This window comes from Grus americana, chromosome 4 (genome assembly GCF_028858705.1).
Source record: "Grus americana isolate bGruAme1 chromosome 4, bGruAme1.mat, whole genome shotgun sequence".
In the NCBI taxonomy this organism is placed as follows: domain Eukaryota; kingdom Metazoa; phylum Chordata; class Aves; order Gruiformes; family Gruidae; genus Grus; species Grus americana.
The window spans coordinates 60084958-60103054 of NC_072855.1; the positions used below are offsets into that span (position 1 = coordinate 60084958).

At 42.8% G+C, this 18097-nt stretch overlaps 1 protein-coding gene across 2 annotated transcripts in view; it reads left to right on the forward strand.

Moving 5' to 3' along the window:
* The window catches only part of TECRL (trans-2,3-enoyl-CoA reductase like), a 70679-nt gene that overhangs the window by 36662 nt on the left and 15920 nt on the right, over positions 1-18097 (forward strand). For both annotated transcript variants that reach the window (XM_054825707.1, XM_054825705.1), the window contains 3 exons: positions 3876-3920; positions 5168-5271; positions 17578-17693. In XM_054825707.1, coding sequence (XP_054681682.1) covers positions 3876-3920; positions 5168-5271; positions 17578-17693 — 265 coding nt within the window. The remainder of the gene's footprint in view (positions 1-3875; positions 3921-5167; positions 5272-17577; positions 17694-18097) is intronic.

The following is an 18097-nucleotide window of genomic DNA, read 5'->3' on the forward strand; positions in this document are numbered from 1 at the left end:
CAGAGCTGCTTCCCAGCCCATCAACTCCTAACCTGCACTGGTGCTTGAGTGTAGGGTGCAGGACCCTCCACTTGCCCTTGCTGAATTTCATCAGGTTCCTCTCTGCCCAACTCTCTAGTCTGTCCAGACAAACATCCTTCAAGAGAAGGATAAGTCAGGAGGGTGGAAATAATCAAATAGGAGATGGAAAAGCAGGAAGACATTTCAATAGCTCTTCAAACACACTGCAAAGAAGGGAGCCAAAACCGTTCTACACAAATGCTAGAAACCTAAGAAATGTGATGGATGAACCACAATATTGGCTAAATATTAGAGGATACAATATTGGCTAAATAGACCTTTGTTTTGATCTGTGATGGCCATTCTTATTTGCTAGTCAGCCTATATCTGCTTTTTCAAGTCAAAACCGGTCTGGGATATAAATGGGCTGAAATGTTATTTTTACAACTTTGTTCCAAGTGTGAAATGCATAGCCAAACCCATAAGCCTGCATAAGGGAGCTGAACAGCTCTGCTGAGCACAATGTACAGACTGTGACCTACTGAGTACCATGTGGCTGAGCTCTGATGCACCATCATAATGTCAGAAAGTAAAAAAAAAACACATCTGATCTTAGAGGGAACAGGAGTTACAAGATAAATTTCAGTCACCCATGCTCTTGGATTGCCATTAATCCCTGCAGTAGGCACAGATGGAAAGTGTTAATAAGAATAAACTGGGAAGTAAACCCTACTTAAAAAAACCCAAAGAACCCTGGAAAAGAGAAACCCTCCAGCTTTAGATTGGAAGCAAGGGGAGCTTTGCCAGGTGTGGGAGCGCAGAGAGACCTTTGAGCGCTGCACACAGCTGCAGCTGTGTCTCTGTCTTTAGTGAGTGCTTGTTTGCTCTGTCTGGGAGCACACACTCTCCACATGGACGTCTGAACTCCTGCTGATGGCGGGTGAAGCTAATCTGCCAGGTAGAACTGGCTCTAGGTATCCAAGAGAGCTATCAATGCCCTATTCTGACAGGCAGTAGCAATATTAATACAGGTAGTAATTAGTCACTGTATTTGGCTTCTTTTCACTATTAAAAGAAAGGAGACCCCTTCTCCTATAGGAATGACATGAATATGTATTTGCCAGAGTCAGCCTGGATTGGAATGGCTTCTCGCATTGCCAAATAGAAATCCAGAGCTGTCCCAGTGAGAGCTCTGGAGGATCCTCGTGGGAAATGCTCGGTCACAGGAAGAAGGCAGGTAAATGGTGACAAGTGGGGCCAGGGTTCCCTTGGCTGACTGCTACCAAGCAGTGACTAGGCAAATCTCTGATGCCTAGGAATGTATGGAGTTTCCTCTCCCTGAAATGAGTCTCATCAGGCTGGGAGAGCAAACCAGCCAGACCTCTGAGACTTCCCAAGGAATAAAGTGGGATCACGCTTCCAACCAGAAAGCAATGCTGGTTTTTGCAGGACCCCAGGCAGCTAAGACTTGGGAACAGCTCTGCTAAAGTCTGCTGCCAGTAAAGATTGAAAGTGAGAAGCTTTCATGTTCAGACTAAAACCAACGTACTTACAAATAGAGTGTTTGGACTTTGTCCCCCATTCCATCTGCATAGCATTTCCACTTGACATTAGCTAGTGGCCCCCCACCAATAGTAAGAGCTGGGAAGGAACATCTGAACAGCTAATTCCAGGTCCTTCCAGCAAAATACACACAGCACCCCAAGGATGGTCTGGAAACCAGAGAGACACAGTGGTGTGATAACAAGGTCACTGCAGACAAGCAGCAGCAAAGGCACTCTTCCATCTGTCTAAATCTTTGAGTACTTTTGAACATAATGGTGTACTGAGGCTAAAGGACTGGAAATGTGGGATGACGTGCTTAGACGCACAACCTCTATTTGCCCTTGTGAAGATTATGAGCCATACCTAAAAGCGCATTGCCACAGGATCAGGTAAATTGGCTTTTATTGAAACATACTGTAATATGAGGGGGGGGGGTGCTGGGAGGGAAGATTCCAATTTAACACAAGTACATTGCATTTCAGGCTCCCAAATAACTATTGATATCTGCTGTCCTGGAGCAAATCATATCTTCCTTGACAAGTCAGACAGCTGCTCTTTCTCTGTCTTCCTTTTGTTATCTTTAATAGCCATGGTTTGTTGTGGTACCTTGAAAAAAATGTTTGCGACTTACTTGATGGATGTCTCACCTCCTGCTATTAACCCTGGTTCATAGGTTCATCTAATACCCGTTCTTGCCTACAAAACTCAGACCGAGTGTTTTTGAAATAAGAGCGTGCTGGGTGCCACTGCATAAGAGGGGGGGAGTGCACACTGTGTACAGCTTCCCTTCCCCCTCCAGCTGGCAGCCGGTGGGGTGAACAAGCTCTCGCAATCACCCTAAAATACAGTTATGGTAGAGGCAACCTCTGGAGCTCATCTGGTCCAGGATCCTGCTCAGAGCAGGGCCAGCTTTCAAGTCCTGTAAGACTGCTCGGGGTCTTCCCCAGCTGAGGCCTGACTATCTCCAGGGAAGTAGATCCCACAGCTTCTCGGGCAAATGTTCCCACTTTTGATCACAGTCATCGTGAAGAATTTTTTCCCATTTATTTAAGGTATGGGAATGCTGGTATCTTAAATACAGGAATACTAACAATTGTAAGATAGGTCTGAAGAAAACCATGGCGATATTTGACCAATTTCACCCAGACTTTGAACTGAAAAGACAAAGCAAATCTCTTTCAGGCTATCAGCTGTCCTAAGGCGTGTCAAAGGAAATAAAGACAAATGCGGTAGAAATGGCTAGGGGTGGTGATAGTGCAGCTGTTCCCTCATTTTCCTCTGTCAGACTTTGCTGCCCCCAAATCTCAGTCAACCCCATGGGCTGTGTCAGGGCTCCTCAGGCTGCTCCAGGTCAGCCCCAAAATGTGCCAGGTGAGCCCTAAAAACCTTCAACAGCAAACCAAAGTGTGTGTGTGTGTGTTAAGTTAAGAGTCTTTGCAATGCAAAGGAGGAGTGCTTGTATTGTCCATTCAGCCAGCACAGCTGTAGGGGCACAGCCTTCTGCATACAGGCATTACAATGAGCTGGACAAGCTAACAATTTGAGCAGCCATGATCCCTTCTGCAGTCTTTCTGTGGCACTTACCCACTTGCCTTGCCACTGAGAGAAAAAAATGCTGCTGGAGACCTGTACCTGTTTGGACAAACTATTTTGGGTTTCTGTCCAAAATCATCAAAGGGCACCTGATAACAACTGCCAACTGCTATTGTGCATTTAGGAGCAATCTTTAAACTAGAGCGTTTAAAAACCTGCTTCTAGGGAACATCTTTAAGTTGACAGGTATTGTGGAAGTCATACGTAACCCAGTATTAGCTACCCAGGTGCTTCTGCTTTTTGTGTCTCTATTTGCCTGATTAATCCATGATTAATAACTAGTGCTAGCTGTACACCCCTAGTCAGGTATTTATATTCCTAAATGGGAAAAAAAACCCCTTTGGACCAGACTGTAGAACAAGCATCACTTTGGAGGGAGGGGCAAGACTAACACATTTAGTATAGAGTTTTGGAAAATATAGTAATAAACGGCCCTCTTCATACTTCCCAGTGGTGCACACGCATGCCCATTTTTTGTGTACTGATGGAGCATTCAGCATTGAGAATGGCCCTTCCAACGCTCAAGTGGGGAGAAGGGATTTTTGCTCTAATGCGTGTATTGTGTGGACCTCCTAGCTCTCTTGTATTGTCCTTGTATGGCTGAGACTGAGAGAGAGAGGAATTTTTTTTTTTTTAAATCTCACATTTGTAGCTATCAGCTAAAAAGAACACTAACAGAAAGAGAAATTTCTATCCTTCACCATGAAATTAACAGCCATGCTTTGTGATTTGAACAGGTCCCCAGTGGTACCCTTCCCGTGTTGGCCTGCAACTAGAACGCAGTAAGTATTCATATGGTTGAATATAGACACCTAACGTATTACTAATCCTCTGGCAAGTTCTCCTTCTAACAGTATTGCTCTCTCCATATGTGTTATTGGGTGAACTGTTAACACTTTTGCATTAATTGATATCAATGATTAACTTATTAGCTTTCTCATTAATAGTCTAATGGTTTTCATAACCACTAGATAAAAATATTTCAGAGTACAGTATATGATCAAATAACGAGGACAAGTTTTAAAACCATTCACTCACTTCTCTCACTCACTGCATTATCTGTTTTAACACTTGCTCACAGCCTCATCAGAAGATGCAACTAGCTGCAGGAGGCAGCCTCTATTTTTGTGCCTGTTCTTAATGGACACGGCAGCGGGACATGAAGCTGCCACAGCATTTGGTCTGTGGACACATAGCATTGCAAAGCCCTAGAAAATTAGGGCTCAGCACCCAGTGGAATTTAGCACCCTCACTGACTTAAACAGTCAACAAACATATATCGAAAGGGAGACACAATACACAAAGTGGAAAAGAGAAAAGAAGTGTTGCAGCCATGGCAATGCCCCATGCCAGTGGATGTTGAGGTTTCCTAATATCCAGCTCACTGCCTCTACTGAAAAAAAAAAGACAACCAGATATTGCCATTTTATATCTCTGCCTGTACACTCTAGGTCCATCACGACTGGAAGCAGATGCCTCAGAATACTGTAAAAAGTAATGTAATGCTCAGGTACACCTGGTCTGCCTAGGTTAGAGAGCTTACAAAGAAATCTTGGACTGTGGGCCTTTGCCCAAGAGGTTGTGCTCATCGTAATGGTGCCACCTATTGTAAAATAGTCTCAGAATGTAAATGCTTCAGCAAAAGATATCCGTGAAGAGGACACTGCATAACATTGACTTTTCCATTAGTCTTGCAAGACAGAACAAAAAGTGCTCTGTGAAGTTGTCTGTGTGATTGCATGGCATGTCTCTAATGGTCTAGATTAACAGAGATAGCATCGTAACAATTGCTATGCATTGCCACCCCGTGTCATGTCAGCCTAATACTTTTGTTAAAATAAGAGGATAACTCTTATAGAAACGCTTTAAGTTGCTAACCTGGAGAATAAGTACCAAGTCACCAAAATAAATCAGAATACAAGTTGGGCCTACACCTTGACCATTAGCAGGGCAACCTACGTGTTATGCTGAGCCTCTGAGAAGACGCGTGCTGTTCATACCATCTCCTCTTCCCTTTTTGCCATTACAGATGGGCCCTATTTGAAGGATTCCATTAACATTCAAAGCCTTGCTGTTTCCTCCATCATTACACTGTATTTTACAGACCTAGGTCAGCAGGTCGGTTGGACCACAGTAAGTATGTCCTCGTAACAATCAACATGATACATCTTAATGTACAATGTGTTTTACCATCAAATTACTCCAACTGCCTCAGCCTGTCCTTCCCTAAGTCAAATGGTGCAATTACTTTATCAGCAGTCAAAACAGAATTAAATGGATATGAGCCAAGTTATCAATGAGCTAACTCTGACATCCAATTAGAGATGAGAAGGTGGACATAACAACATTGCCCGAGGGAAAAAAATTCCATTTTTAAAAACATTTTTAGCTTATCTGAGGTTTATATGCCTGTGCAGGACCTGTAGCCAAATACATTCATTTGCTGCAAGGCTCCTCAGCTTTGAAAGTGGAAGGTATTAAAAAGAAAAAAATGGATTTCTGGTGATCTTGTTACTAATGCAGGAAAATTATTGGATGGGAATGTCTTACTCTTTGTTCACCTAAACAGTTCTGAGAGAGGGGTGAGGCCAAGGATTCCAGGCAGAAGATGCCCAGCCAGGCTCAGGAGTCACAAAACCTTTGAATCTCTTTGTAAAACAAAAGCATTTGCCATGAGCAACAATACCTGCGTTATGCTGAGGGCAGAACCACGATCTGTTTTTACTTCTGGTCTCAGTTTGACTTCAGTTATTTTCTGGTAAGCAGGTGTTGGAAGGTCAGGGTGGTGGGAGAGAGGCAACACATTCCATCGAAACGGGGTCATGGGGAACTCTAACCTTATGAGCTCATCTAAGCAAGGACAAAGTGAAAGATTCAATTCTTTCACAGCCCAAAGACAGACGACAGAAGGGTTTGAAAGGACAGTGAAGGAATGGGAGGTGAAGAGACCTTTCCAACATCCTGCAACAGGCATAGGTGGCTTGCTACTAGATGACCTAGCTTTTGCTGTAGTTTGCATGTACTGCGTTAGCTGGAGTAACACACAGCCCACATCTGTATATTGGGTAATGAGATTTCTGATTTCTGCAGTGAGAAACATGAATAAGATAGAATTACAGTTTCTGAAAGCCATAAAAGCCATGCTGAGTCTATTCATAGCAATGGAAAGCAAACCACTAATTGCTTGCAATTCCTTTAATGAAGCAAGTGAGTTTTTGCTAACTGGCATCATGGCTGTAGGCCAAATAATTAGATTCTTACCTCAGGCAGTGCACAGATCCCACCCTGCGGTGACCACAACGCCCACTGTCAGGCCACTGTCCTTCCTTGGCTGTGCTATATGGATGGAGCTTGTGAGTGTCAGGTCTTTAAGCAGCTGGCAGATGATGGTATTGTTTCCTTTCTCCAGTAGGTCACTATGGGCTATAGGAAGAATTACTACTACACTTAGAAAAGACATGCTATTTCACAGCTCCTTGTCCATTAAACGGGACACTCAAGGTGGGTGTTACTGCCAGAACTGCCCTTGACTTTGGAAAGAGTCAGCTTCTGGATCAGCACTGTAAAGTCACATATCCATCTGACCTGCTCAAGCTCAAGTGCATTTCTCTCTCTCCAGGGAAGCAGACAGCCCTTAGCAGTGCAAACTCTGGGAGGTTTTAGCCCCTATGAACAAGAACACGACCTATATTTTTTCCTTCCTAGTTCTAACAACAGGAACCAAATCCCCAGGTGGTGACAAGCAGTTTACTTCAGTGGAGTTAGAGCAGTTCACACTGTGTCACCTACCTGTTTCAGTAGAGGTCTGCGAGTTTACCAAGGCTGAGGCTTTACCCCACTGATTGCCACACTGATTAATGGCCAACCGGGGCCATACTGATTAGTGCTAGTTGGGTTCCTGTTTCCACCCCCAACCCATCCCATCACCTCTCAACCGCGGAATTTCCTTGCAAAGCAAAATTGTGAGTAGTGCAGACTTCTGTTCGGTACAACTAAGTAATCTGCAAGAACCTTATTTATTCTCTCCTTTCCTGGTGGTTTATGTAGCCTAAGACAGTAACATAACTAAAGCTTAATATCCCATTATAAATAGTGTAGTTATGACTAGGCGTTGATACTGCAGGCAGTGGCATTTTTTTTATGATTTAATCTGTGTGTGCAGAAAGTTGACTCCATGAGTTTCTGAATATTCATGTTATCCCATTCTGTTCCATATTCTAAATTGTCTCCATTCTCAGTGGGAGAAATCTTCCTAGCCACATCATTTAAACAGTCAAGAGATTTTTATATTATAGCTAATCTATAGCAATAGATGAAAAGTTCCTAGAAGATTGTATTCTAACAATAGCAATTAAGGATGCATTTGTACACAGGATGTATAGTTTTACTGCCATTTTTACTGTGCTTAGAGCTCCCATTCTCCCATCCCCCTTGATGCTCTATCAGATTTATGCACACAGTGAGAAATGCTTCTGATTTAAAGGGTTGACATTTAAATAAACAAGGCACAGAATAAAAATATTCTTATCTCATCAGCAAAATGATAGCTGAGGTACAAAGGGCCACATTCAGGTCTGGACTCCAAAAATAGACACAGAAGCACATGGAGATGTGTTGGTGCTCCAGAGGTCAATGCATTGGGCATGGATCTGTCTAGGGGAAAACTAAGCACAGAAGTGGGTCCCCTAGGGCTTTGTCACCTCATTGGAGATCACACTTGAGATGCCCACTTGAGGATCAAGATCACTAAGACCCCCAATGCTGGGAATTTACACCAAGACAATGGGCTCGGGTTTTTTAAAAGGGGAAAGAGGTACCCACCTCCACCTCCTGGGAGCAGTACCCTCTCGAGGCATGTTGTAAAATAAAAGATGACGCTGTTTTCTGTTCCCAAAAAACCAGTTTGGGTCCTTAAGTGTAGGAGCATATTTCTGAATCAAGAAACCTCAACTTCCCTTATGGACCATGCATGGTCTCTGATTTACAGTCCTTGTCACGTTCCACCTTGGTGGCTTCAAGAGTTCATCATCTTCTGCTGTTTACTCAATCCCTCTGTTGGAGGCTGCTTCTTTGTAGGAAGGATGTTTCCCTTTCATCTTCAGCCTTCTTAAAACATGGTTGCACAGTGACTGAAATATTTTTGGGTATTTTCTGCTGTGAAAGGCCAGACATCCCCTGGGCTCAGGCAGCACCACAGCTCTGAGATTGGTTGACCAGATTTCAGTAAGTTCCAGAGGCTGAGTTGCTTTGAGGGAAGAGAGGGGACAAACTGGGGTGAGGGATTTGCAGTTCTCCTCCACTAGAGCAATTACTTGTCAATCTCTTTTGAGAATGAGGCCCTTTCCCAGGATAATGTGGGTAGAAATCCAGCCTCAGATGGCTCTTTTAGAAGAATGGAGGCCCTGAAGGCTCATCTCCAGAAAGCAACTGAGGGAGAAAACAAAACCTGCTTCTTAGTATCATGGATTATGTTAGAACTCTCTCTCTACTCTGCCTTCATTTTTATAAAACAAATATTATCTGAAACACATAATTTACTTCTGTACAAGATTTACCAATTCCTTTACCCTACCTGGAGGGGATAGTTGAGGTTTGCTGACTGATGCTGCAGAGATCCTAATGGGAACTGAGTTTACAGATCTGTTCTATATGCCTCCTGCAAAGATTGTACCCCAGGGGTGTTTGAAATTCCCACCACAGGAGTGATGGGTTTTATTTTTAATCTGTCCAATTTTGGGCCTAAGCATATTTGACAGAGACCTATTTTTATATGTTGCAATATGTGGCATGAGGCTGAGAGAGATGGGTCTGTTTAGCCTGGAGAAGAGAAGGCTGAGAGGGGGTCTTGTCAATGCTCATAAATATCTAAAGGGTGGATGTCAAGAGGATGGGGCCAGACTCTTCTCAGTGGTGCCCAGTGACAGGACAAGGGGCAGTGGGCACAAACTGGAACACAGGAAGTTCCATCTCAATATGAGGAAAAACTTCCTCACTCTGAGGGTGACCAAGCACTGGGACAGGCTGCCCAGAGAGGTTGTGGAGTCTCCTCCTTTGGAGATATTCAAAACCTGCCTGGATGTGATCCTGTGCAACCTGCTCTAGGTGATCCTGCTCTAGCAGGGGGGGTTGGACTAGACGATCTCCAGAGGTCCCTTTCAACACCTACCGTTCTGTGATCCTCTGATGTGACTTTTTGTAAAATGGCTGGCGTTTTACCACTAAGAATGCATACTGCTGCTGTATTCAAAAGGAAAAAGAAAACCATTCTTCCTGCTGAAATTCAGACTTCTGTTAATGCTTTCCTCATTTAAGCAGTGATTGCAATTTCTGATTTATCAGCTTCTGCTGTCTAGTTGCTATCCAGGCAGGCTACCAGAAGGATCAAAACAGAACTGAGAAAACAGCATAGAACTGTGAAAAATATATTTTACCTCCAAGTCTGTGAATTTCATAAGATTAACACTGAAACACACTACTTCAGTAAATATTTTTTGTAACTGTGACTTAAAATTAGGGATTGCTTAAATACTTTGACTCCTGAAACCCTTAAAATACTGAGGCTGGCAGCAGAACTGCTCCATTTGCTTAGATTATAGTTCCTTAGGTTATGCATTTTTTTACTTTGTGTTTGTACAGTTCCCCCCACGCCATACCCTCTCTATATGACTCTGATTCCACACAGCTCTGTGATACAAACAAATAATCACAGATAAAAATGGGGAGATCTTATAGCAGCATTCCAATACCTGAAGGGGCTTACGAGAAAGCTGGAGAAGGAGTGTTTATCAGGGAGTGTAGTGACAGGACAAGGGGTAATGGGTTTAAGCTGAAGGAGGGTCGATTCAGATTAGGTGTAAGGAAGAAATTCTTTACTGTGAGGGTGGTGAGGCGCTGGAACAGGTTGCCCAGAGAGGTTGTGGATGCCCCATCCCTGGAAGTGTTCAAGGCCAGGCTGGATGGGGCTTTGGGCAACGTGGTCTAGTGGAGGGTGTCCCTGCCTGCAGCGGAGGGGTTGGAACTAGATGATCTTTAAGGTCCCTGCCAGCCCAAACCATTCTATGATTCTATGATTCTCTGCGATTTGAGTTACCACTTCACTAGACTTCTGCTGGTGTAAAACAGAGCTGACTGAAAAAAGGAACTGTATTTAATAGGTTTAAGGTGATGTTATGCATCATTTTTCTGGAATAATTTCAAATTATCCAATGAAAAAAGATTCTGCTCAATTTAGAAATCTAGAGATTAATACTTATTTAAACCCAAGAACATTTTTGAAATCTGAAAATCCACGCTTTCACTAATTGGTCTGTTCCCTTCTGGCTGGCAAGCAAAATAATCACCAAATTAGACGTTGTGGGCAATGAAAAAGAAGCCAAGAGATCAATGTGTGAAGCTTTGTGGTTATGTATAGCAGGTGTACACAGTGAGGAAGCGCAGGCTGTACTGAATAACAAGGTGTGCCTGTTCTCTCGGGGAGAAGGCAGTGTTTCGGTCAGCGTGGTTCTCTCCTCTTCCACAGTGCACGCGTACTGAAGTTTTTCTGTTCTGTGGGTGTGGGTGGGTGGTGAGCGGGGGAGGAGCAGTTTGCTCTGACTGTGGCTGGCAGAGGTCATTCAGTTGGTCCTGTAAACGTGGAAAAATCCCATGAAGTCTGTGGGATGAGTATGATACGAAGCAATTTATGAGTATTGATGGGTTTGAAAAAGAGGCAGCCAAACTGCTGCAGACTCATTTTCTCCACCTTCTTTATACCAAGGTCAGCTTTGGGCTTCCCATGGTGAGCAACTTAAGATGTTTTCCCTTCTTTGGGAATGGAAGAAGAGACTTCGGTAAAGGTTTATAACCTCTCAATGGCATATAGAAATACAGACAATAATAATAGAAGAAAAAAAGACAGGATCTGAGGAATTTGAAGGAGTGGGAGGGCTGGGAGTCCCAGAAAACTAGTGGGCCGGTGTGAAGATGATAAATGTGAGAAATCTCATATGATCATTGCTTAGGAAGGAATTTGAGATCAAGGTAAGAGAGAGACCTGAGGATGTGTAGGGATTTATCAGTGGAGAGTGTCACTGAATATGTTTCTCAGTGGATACATATCAGAGCTTGCATATTTTGTGCCAATTCAAATACAGTTAGTTGTGGGACAGGACCCTAGAAACTGAGTAACATTTTCAGGGACTTGTGGGTACCTGGAAAACTTAGCAGCACTGCCAAATAAACAAAACGTGATTCTGTGTAAATCTGTGAGTGGCTTAAGAATGACTACAATGAAGTGCCAAAGAGAGAGAAATCCTCAAATGGTTCTTCATTGCTAAATCTCTTGGATCAATAGGTAATTTGATCATAGAAAGTGATCTCCAGGAAAATAAGAAGTCATTATTTCCTCTACAGCCCCTTTTCCAACTACAATTGTTTGTCATGCAAAACACCTCCATTTTAAAACTAACAGTTTGTACTTGGCAGACATTTCTGCTTGAACATATAATATTACACGCAGTAAGTGTTGCTCTACCTTGGTAGAGCTGGCCAAGCCTTGAGCTGATCCCAGTCAAGTGCTATGAACTTTCCAAACATTGTAACCTTTCACAAAGGCAAACTATTGGTCTTATTTTTCATTTAATTAAGTCTAATAGTTTTCAACCTCCAGGGTTATCAGGAGAGAACAGCTTGCATTTGCCTGATTTCTTGCCATGGTTTTATATTGTTTGTGCCTCTCCTTGGGCCACATGCACTTTTGGCTCTTTGTTACTGCCCAGTGGCAGCATGAAGTCAACTGATAAGGGAAGAGGAGAACTCTGAAACTGTCCAACTGGCTGATTTGGATTCCTCAGATGCTGCTTCTAATAAGGCAAACAGTGTTGCAATAATTTCTCTTGGTCTCAGCAGCAAATGTCACAAGCTGACGATGAACCATGCCAGTGTGTCAATTTTTCAGGCGTCAAAGGGAGTTAGGGAGCTACTAGGAAAATTAACTCTGAGGGGTGAATGTTTTAGTTGCTGTTGAGCGCAGTACAGGCTGCAGAACCTATGCATAAGTGTTTGTAATAATACCCTTGAGTTTTTACTGCGTCAAACACAAAAAGAAGGTGGAGAGAATTCAGTAAGCATAAACAGAACGAGCTGTTTCTTTCATTCATACACAACTTTATGCTTAAACCCTTTCTGCTACTTAAGGAACAAAGAGCTACTTGATGTATGGTGCTGATTAAGTGTAGACCCTTTCCTATTTGTATTCAGAGTAACTAGGGAGGTTGACAATTTGTCAGTCTATGCAAATTTGAGAAGGTTTAGTCCCTCTAAAATACATAAGCCTGACAAAAAATATTTTGTATGGGAAATTTTTGCCCAACTCGATACTGGGGCAAGGAAAGCACAAAGAGGAGAGTGAAGCAGAGAGTGAACCAGCGTTTGGGAGGACCAGGTGCCCCTTTGTCAGTCTTTGCCCACCTTGTCTGGTGACCTTGACAAGTCACTGAATTTCTCTGTATCTCAGTTTCCAGATCTGTAGCAAGAAAATAACAGTATTTTCCTCTTTGCAAAGTACTTTGAGGCTTCTAGATAAAAAGCTCTATGGAAGAGGTAGTTGAGGTTATTAGTAACAGCCAAGTGTTTAAAAGCACTCATTTAGCTATCTACATAGCAGATGATGGATATACATTTTAAAATGATACACATTATAGGGCAGATGTCAAAATGCTGTAAAAGCCCCATAAAGATTTGGCAGCAAATCTGAACTCACATTGGTATTTGGTTACAAACAGAACTCGAGTGATTTGCTGAATATGTATAGGTACAAACGTATGTAACATGCAAACACATGTGTGCATAAGAAGAGCATTTGGTATTTTGCAGTAATTTTCCATTTCAAGTAAGAAACATGCAAAGGTTTGTGCTCTCAGGGGAGTATGAAGTGGTCTGATGCCACACCAGTGATTTCAGGCAGCTCAGTCTTAAAAGGGACAGGAGGAAGCTGTGATTTCACCTCTCTTTCCCCACAGAGGGAGCCCAGGCCTGGCTCAGGGAGAAACAGCATCCGCCACTGTTCACTCCCCAGCTCCTGAAGCTGTCCTGAGTCAGCTGCAATTTGCCTATAAAATCCTACAGAAAATCCATCCCTATCTCTGGTATTTGCAGGAAATATTGAGCTGCAGCCTGAAATACTCCCAGACACCGAGTAATTGCAAAATCTGCCCAGACAAGGGAAATTTCAGGTGCCCCTGCATGCACTATTTAAGTTTTGTAGAATGGATCAGCCAGTTTCATAAGAACTGGAACAAAAATCATTGAATATTCAAGCAGCCCTTAAGAATTCTACTGCTTGATGCAAAACTGCTGTTGCTGAGGATTTTTGCAAACATGAAAATACAAAATTTTTAAAAGATGAAGATTTAGAGATATTGCTAAAATTATGCCATTATCATCCCCAGGTTACTATATGGACTTAAATGAGGTAGCAAAGCATATGAAGCAGAAATTAGTCCAGAAATTAATAATGTTTCTTAATAATCATTAGCTCAAGAGTACTTAGGGTTGGGATTGCAAAAGGAGTCTAAAGTAGTTAGATGCTAAGTTTAATGTGATTTGGGGACTAGGGAGGGTTAAACTGCCTGTTTCTCTTGGGTTTCTCAGAAATCCTGGCTGCTCTCTGTACACTCACACGTGGTAATGGTCTGTCTGTCTGTCTGATATCAGTAGATCCTCCTCTTTGCGCGGTACATACTGTCTCAGTCTGACCCTGGCTCAGACCTGCAGCTAGTGCCTTTGTCTCACATTTATCAGAGAAACTAAGCTCTGTCCATTAGATAATTTATATACTGCAGCTGCTTTTCCAAAGTTACTCAGGACACGCCTGAGCTATTTTGTATCACTTGCTGTGCCGAGAGCTTCGGGCAACGACCCAAAGTCATTGTCTTGGCTGCAGGTATTATCCTCATGCTACGCCCGCCGCTTCCCCTGCTTGGACCTAGGCATCCTGTTGGCAGTGGAAGGGAAAACATCACGACCAGCACCGATGAACCGGGAAACTGCCCCTACATGGCATGGAAAGAGCTGCGGGAAGGGATCAGCATGGAAAAGGCTGTATGGCCTTTCCTCAGCTCTGCTCTGCAGCTTGTCATAAATGAGATAATGTGAGACTATGCCAGAAGGCAACATGATACAAGATAGCGTGTGTTGTGTGGTATTACAGAAAGGGCATGTCATAAACATTACAGAGAGGAATTAGCTGATGCCCTCATGTGAAGATTGCTAATCTGTGGGCTGTTCATTTATAAAAGTTCTGTTGGGCTTTTTTCAGACTCCTTCCACCCCATCCCTTCTGTTTATAGCTTCCTTTTGTCCTTTTCTTCCTTTTCCCAACCAGTACACACTGTACTATTAACTTACATAAAGCAATCTTCCCATTCCCTGCAGTAGTCCTGTTGGGACGGTTTCAGGCACTACGCCAGCTCCCCCTACCAGCCAGAAAATTCACCTCACATTCCCTGAAATAACTTTAAAGAGCTCCTTTCACCTCTGCTGCATTCATATCTCCCTAAATATACCGTCCGCCTCATAAGGTCTGGGACTATAATTGCTGACCTGGTCGTTACTCAGTTCAGCAAGGTGTTACTGGCGTGATCATCTGAACAGAGATAAAAGAAGTAAACACAATCTGGCTCATGTAAGATGAGATGCCTTGCTGGTTTGCGTATTAGCTATCCTGTATTGTTTTCCCATTTGTCTCATCATCTCTTGAATGATGGAGATGCCTACATTAGCTTTCTTTTGACATATTTCAGATTTCCATTTTGTTGTTTATGTAGTAGACGTTTCCAATTTAAGTATTACTGAATCATGTCTCCAAGGACCTGATAATTGAGACAGTTAAAGAAGCTTGAGTTCAGCACCCTGTATGGAGACCATGCTTGGGAGAGGTTGGATTCAAGAAGAGCACTTTCTCTATGCCACAGAGAATATGAGATATATAGGGTATATAATACCAGACACTGGAGAGAAAGAAGTTAAGAGAACTGGACACTCTGCAAGATATGAAATAGAGCATACAGATATGGGAAAAAAGGGGCAATCTTCTGTTTTCTTTCTTCAGGGAGTTAATGATGAGCTCAAAAGTTAAATTCTGTTGAGCTTTGTACATTGTAATAGAGATGTAATGCTCCTCCAGGAAAAGATATTTGTGTTTACCATCAACCACCATATTTGGCTGCACCAAATACACCAAAAAAAAATCTAGGCAGGCCCACCAGATGGTAAAGACAAAGTAATTTTCTTCTGAATATTGGATGGTTTTAACATTTCTGCAGAAGGAAAATTCTCTGTGGGTTAAATGGTCACTTTTTTTGTTTTTACAAAATGATATTTCTTTTGTCCATAAAATAAAAGCTATGAAGTTACTATTTTAGGATTTTGATTAAAATTTTATTATTATTTTTACAGGATATTTTGGCAGGAACTATTATCTTAGTAATTTTGTAGGTTTTTTGAGCATCTGTAAAAATGATAGGTTGAACTTATCCTTAACTTACTCCCCAAGCCCAGCAATTAGTCAGCTATAGGATGAGTATGAAGATACTACGTAGGCTGAATTGCATATATTCATTGATAATCAATAGTAAAATAATTGTGCTTGCCTTTGATTACCAATGGTTAAAGCCGATTGTAATCTGCCAAACAGATGATAAAAGCTGGCAGTTACGGGTGTATTTTGTGGTGCAACTCATATCTGAGAGGAAAAACTGCATTGAAGCAAGCAGCTCATTCCAAACGCTTACACTGGCCTGCCCGGACCATATTATCTGCACCTCCTATACCACCTTTGTCTACGTTTAGTGTATTAGTTTTTAATAGTGGAGGCTGTCTCTTACAGTGTTCACAGAGTGCCTAACACAGTGGGCTCACAGTTAGGAATAGACCCATACAACTGCTATTAGGACAAATGTCTAATAAGCCCTTGGCTGTGGTGTGTTCCATAACAATGTGGGCTTTTAGACACTCCTTGATTAAATGTTTTCATATGTACGCTCACACAAAACCGCTCTTGGGATCACACAGAGTTAATGTAGCAGAGAAATCATGGTGTCACGTGGAACAAAAGAGAATTTGACATTTTCCTGGAAGAGCACACTTCAGTCTGTTACTTTTGGAGACGGTCTTGCTATGAAAAGCTGAAATTTCAGAAAGTTTCTCCCTGTAATAGAGGAAAAGAAATGGTACTGGGGGTCCCAAATGAAGGAAACCCGACTGCAGAATATTTCTGCAGGATAACCTTTCTGTTTCAAAGCTCTTCTGAAGAGCGATTAGAGGAACAGCACACTGGGGGTCGGACCACCTGCCAAATGCTATTTTTGAGAAAGGTCTAAATTCAGTGTTGCTTCCTTAAGGCACAGGTATTTATCCATTACGATTCTATAGCAGTGCAAATAGACACCTTAAGGCCAAATGTCCCATTAGTTATGAATCTTTATCCCTTAAGCAACTTGAGTTACGATTTGCCAGTTGCTGGTTCTTGTAAACATGTAGGACTACACCATTTCCATTTTATTCTGAGATTCACTCCAGTGGGGACAGATGATCAAACCCAGACCTCACATCACTCTAACCACATTTTACTTCCTCCAGCTGTTTGTAGCTTAAGAGTGTGCCCTGACAAAAAGCAATACAGCTGTACTAAACCAAAGCCAGAAGGTAAAACCGAGGGTGGCTCAGCGCTGTAACTCCAGCTTCTCTCCCTGCCCCCATATCTCCTCTAGGCTCTCTGTGGCTAGCAGGCGTGCCAGTGGGGAGATTAAATTATTACTTTCTGTTTTACAGGGTAACTAACTTGTCCAGTCTGCCCGCCGCAGACTACTCCTGCTGATGCCTGCGCAGGGAGGAATCCCACTCGGTCACTGAACAAAGGCTCAAAGCACCATACATCGGGCAGGCAGGTCCTGCTCTTCCACCCACCACCAAATTTCAAGGAATGATCCCTCCCTTCCAAATGTCTCTGCTAGCAACCAGGATTCAAAGCTATGTTCGCTTCTGTCATGCTTGGTCGGCTTTTAACTGATGTATCGGTTAACTGCAAAAAACACTGGCAGAGAGCAAGCTGCCTTCAGCTTTTGGGCCTTGATTTTCTGTGCTATTTAGATTCCAAATAGGCATCTGATGGCACAGCCAAAAGTATAAAGAGGAGATAACTGTGATTTTGACCACTTTCCATGAGGCCTTCCTGACTGGCTTAATGTTCTGCACAGAAACCTCCCTCTCATTTCCTAGATGGATTTTACTCCTTTGCGAAAGAGACAGCAGAAAAAATTACATGTCATTTAAGTCCTCAAAATGAAACCAAAATGACATTTGAAGGATGAATAGGTGTCGTGGATAGGTGTATTCTTTTTGTCATGCCTTTATTGGTACAATTTCCTACTCTGATACAGCTATTTTCTTTTTAATTTCTAGTTTTTTCTAACAGAATACACCGGGCCTCTTCTAATATATCTGCTCTTTTACATTCGTCTCTCAACTATTTATGATCAAGTGGAAAGTACGAAGAACTTCCGCCACCCAGTGGTTCAGTAAGTGACACCTGTGGGAGCTGTTTTCCTGGAGGACAGGGAGCCAGAGGGATGCAAACTGCATTTCCAGGGCTGAGGAGGTTGCAGGGGGTGTGAGGCTGCATGCCTGGTCTCAGAGTCAGTGGGAGTTTCAGATTGTTCTTATCTACAGCGGTTCAGCATTTTAGCAGCGCTCGTAAGCCTGACCAAAAATGGGATCCCAGCTACAAGGGTCACGGCACCTGGTCACAATGGGAGATGTAGTATTTTCCCCAAATAGTGTGCGCTCTAGACACACAGCCTGAACAGAAGGTGAAACAAGAGGGGGACAAGACTTCAGGTGTCCCACTCCCAGTCTCTTTACAGTGCATTCCCACTCATAAGATGAGTTACATCAGCATCCAGCACTGAGGATAACTACCCCC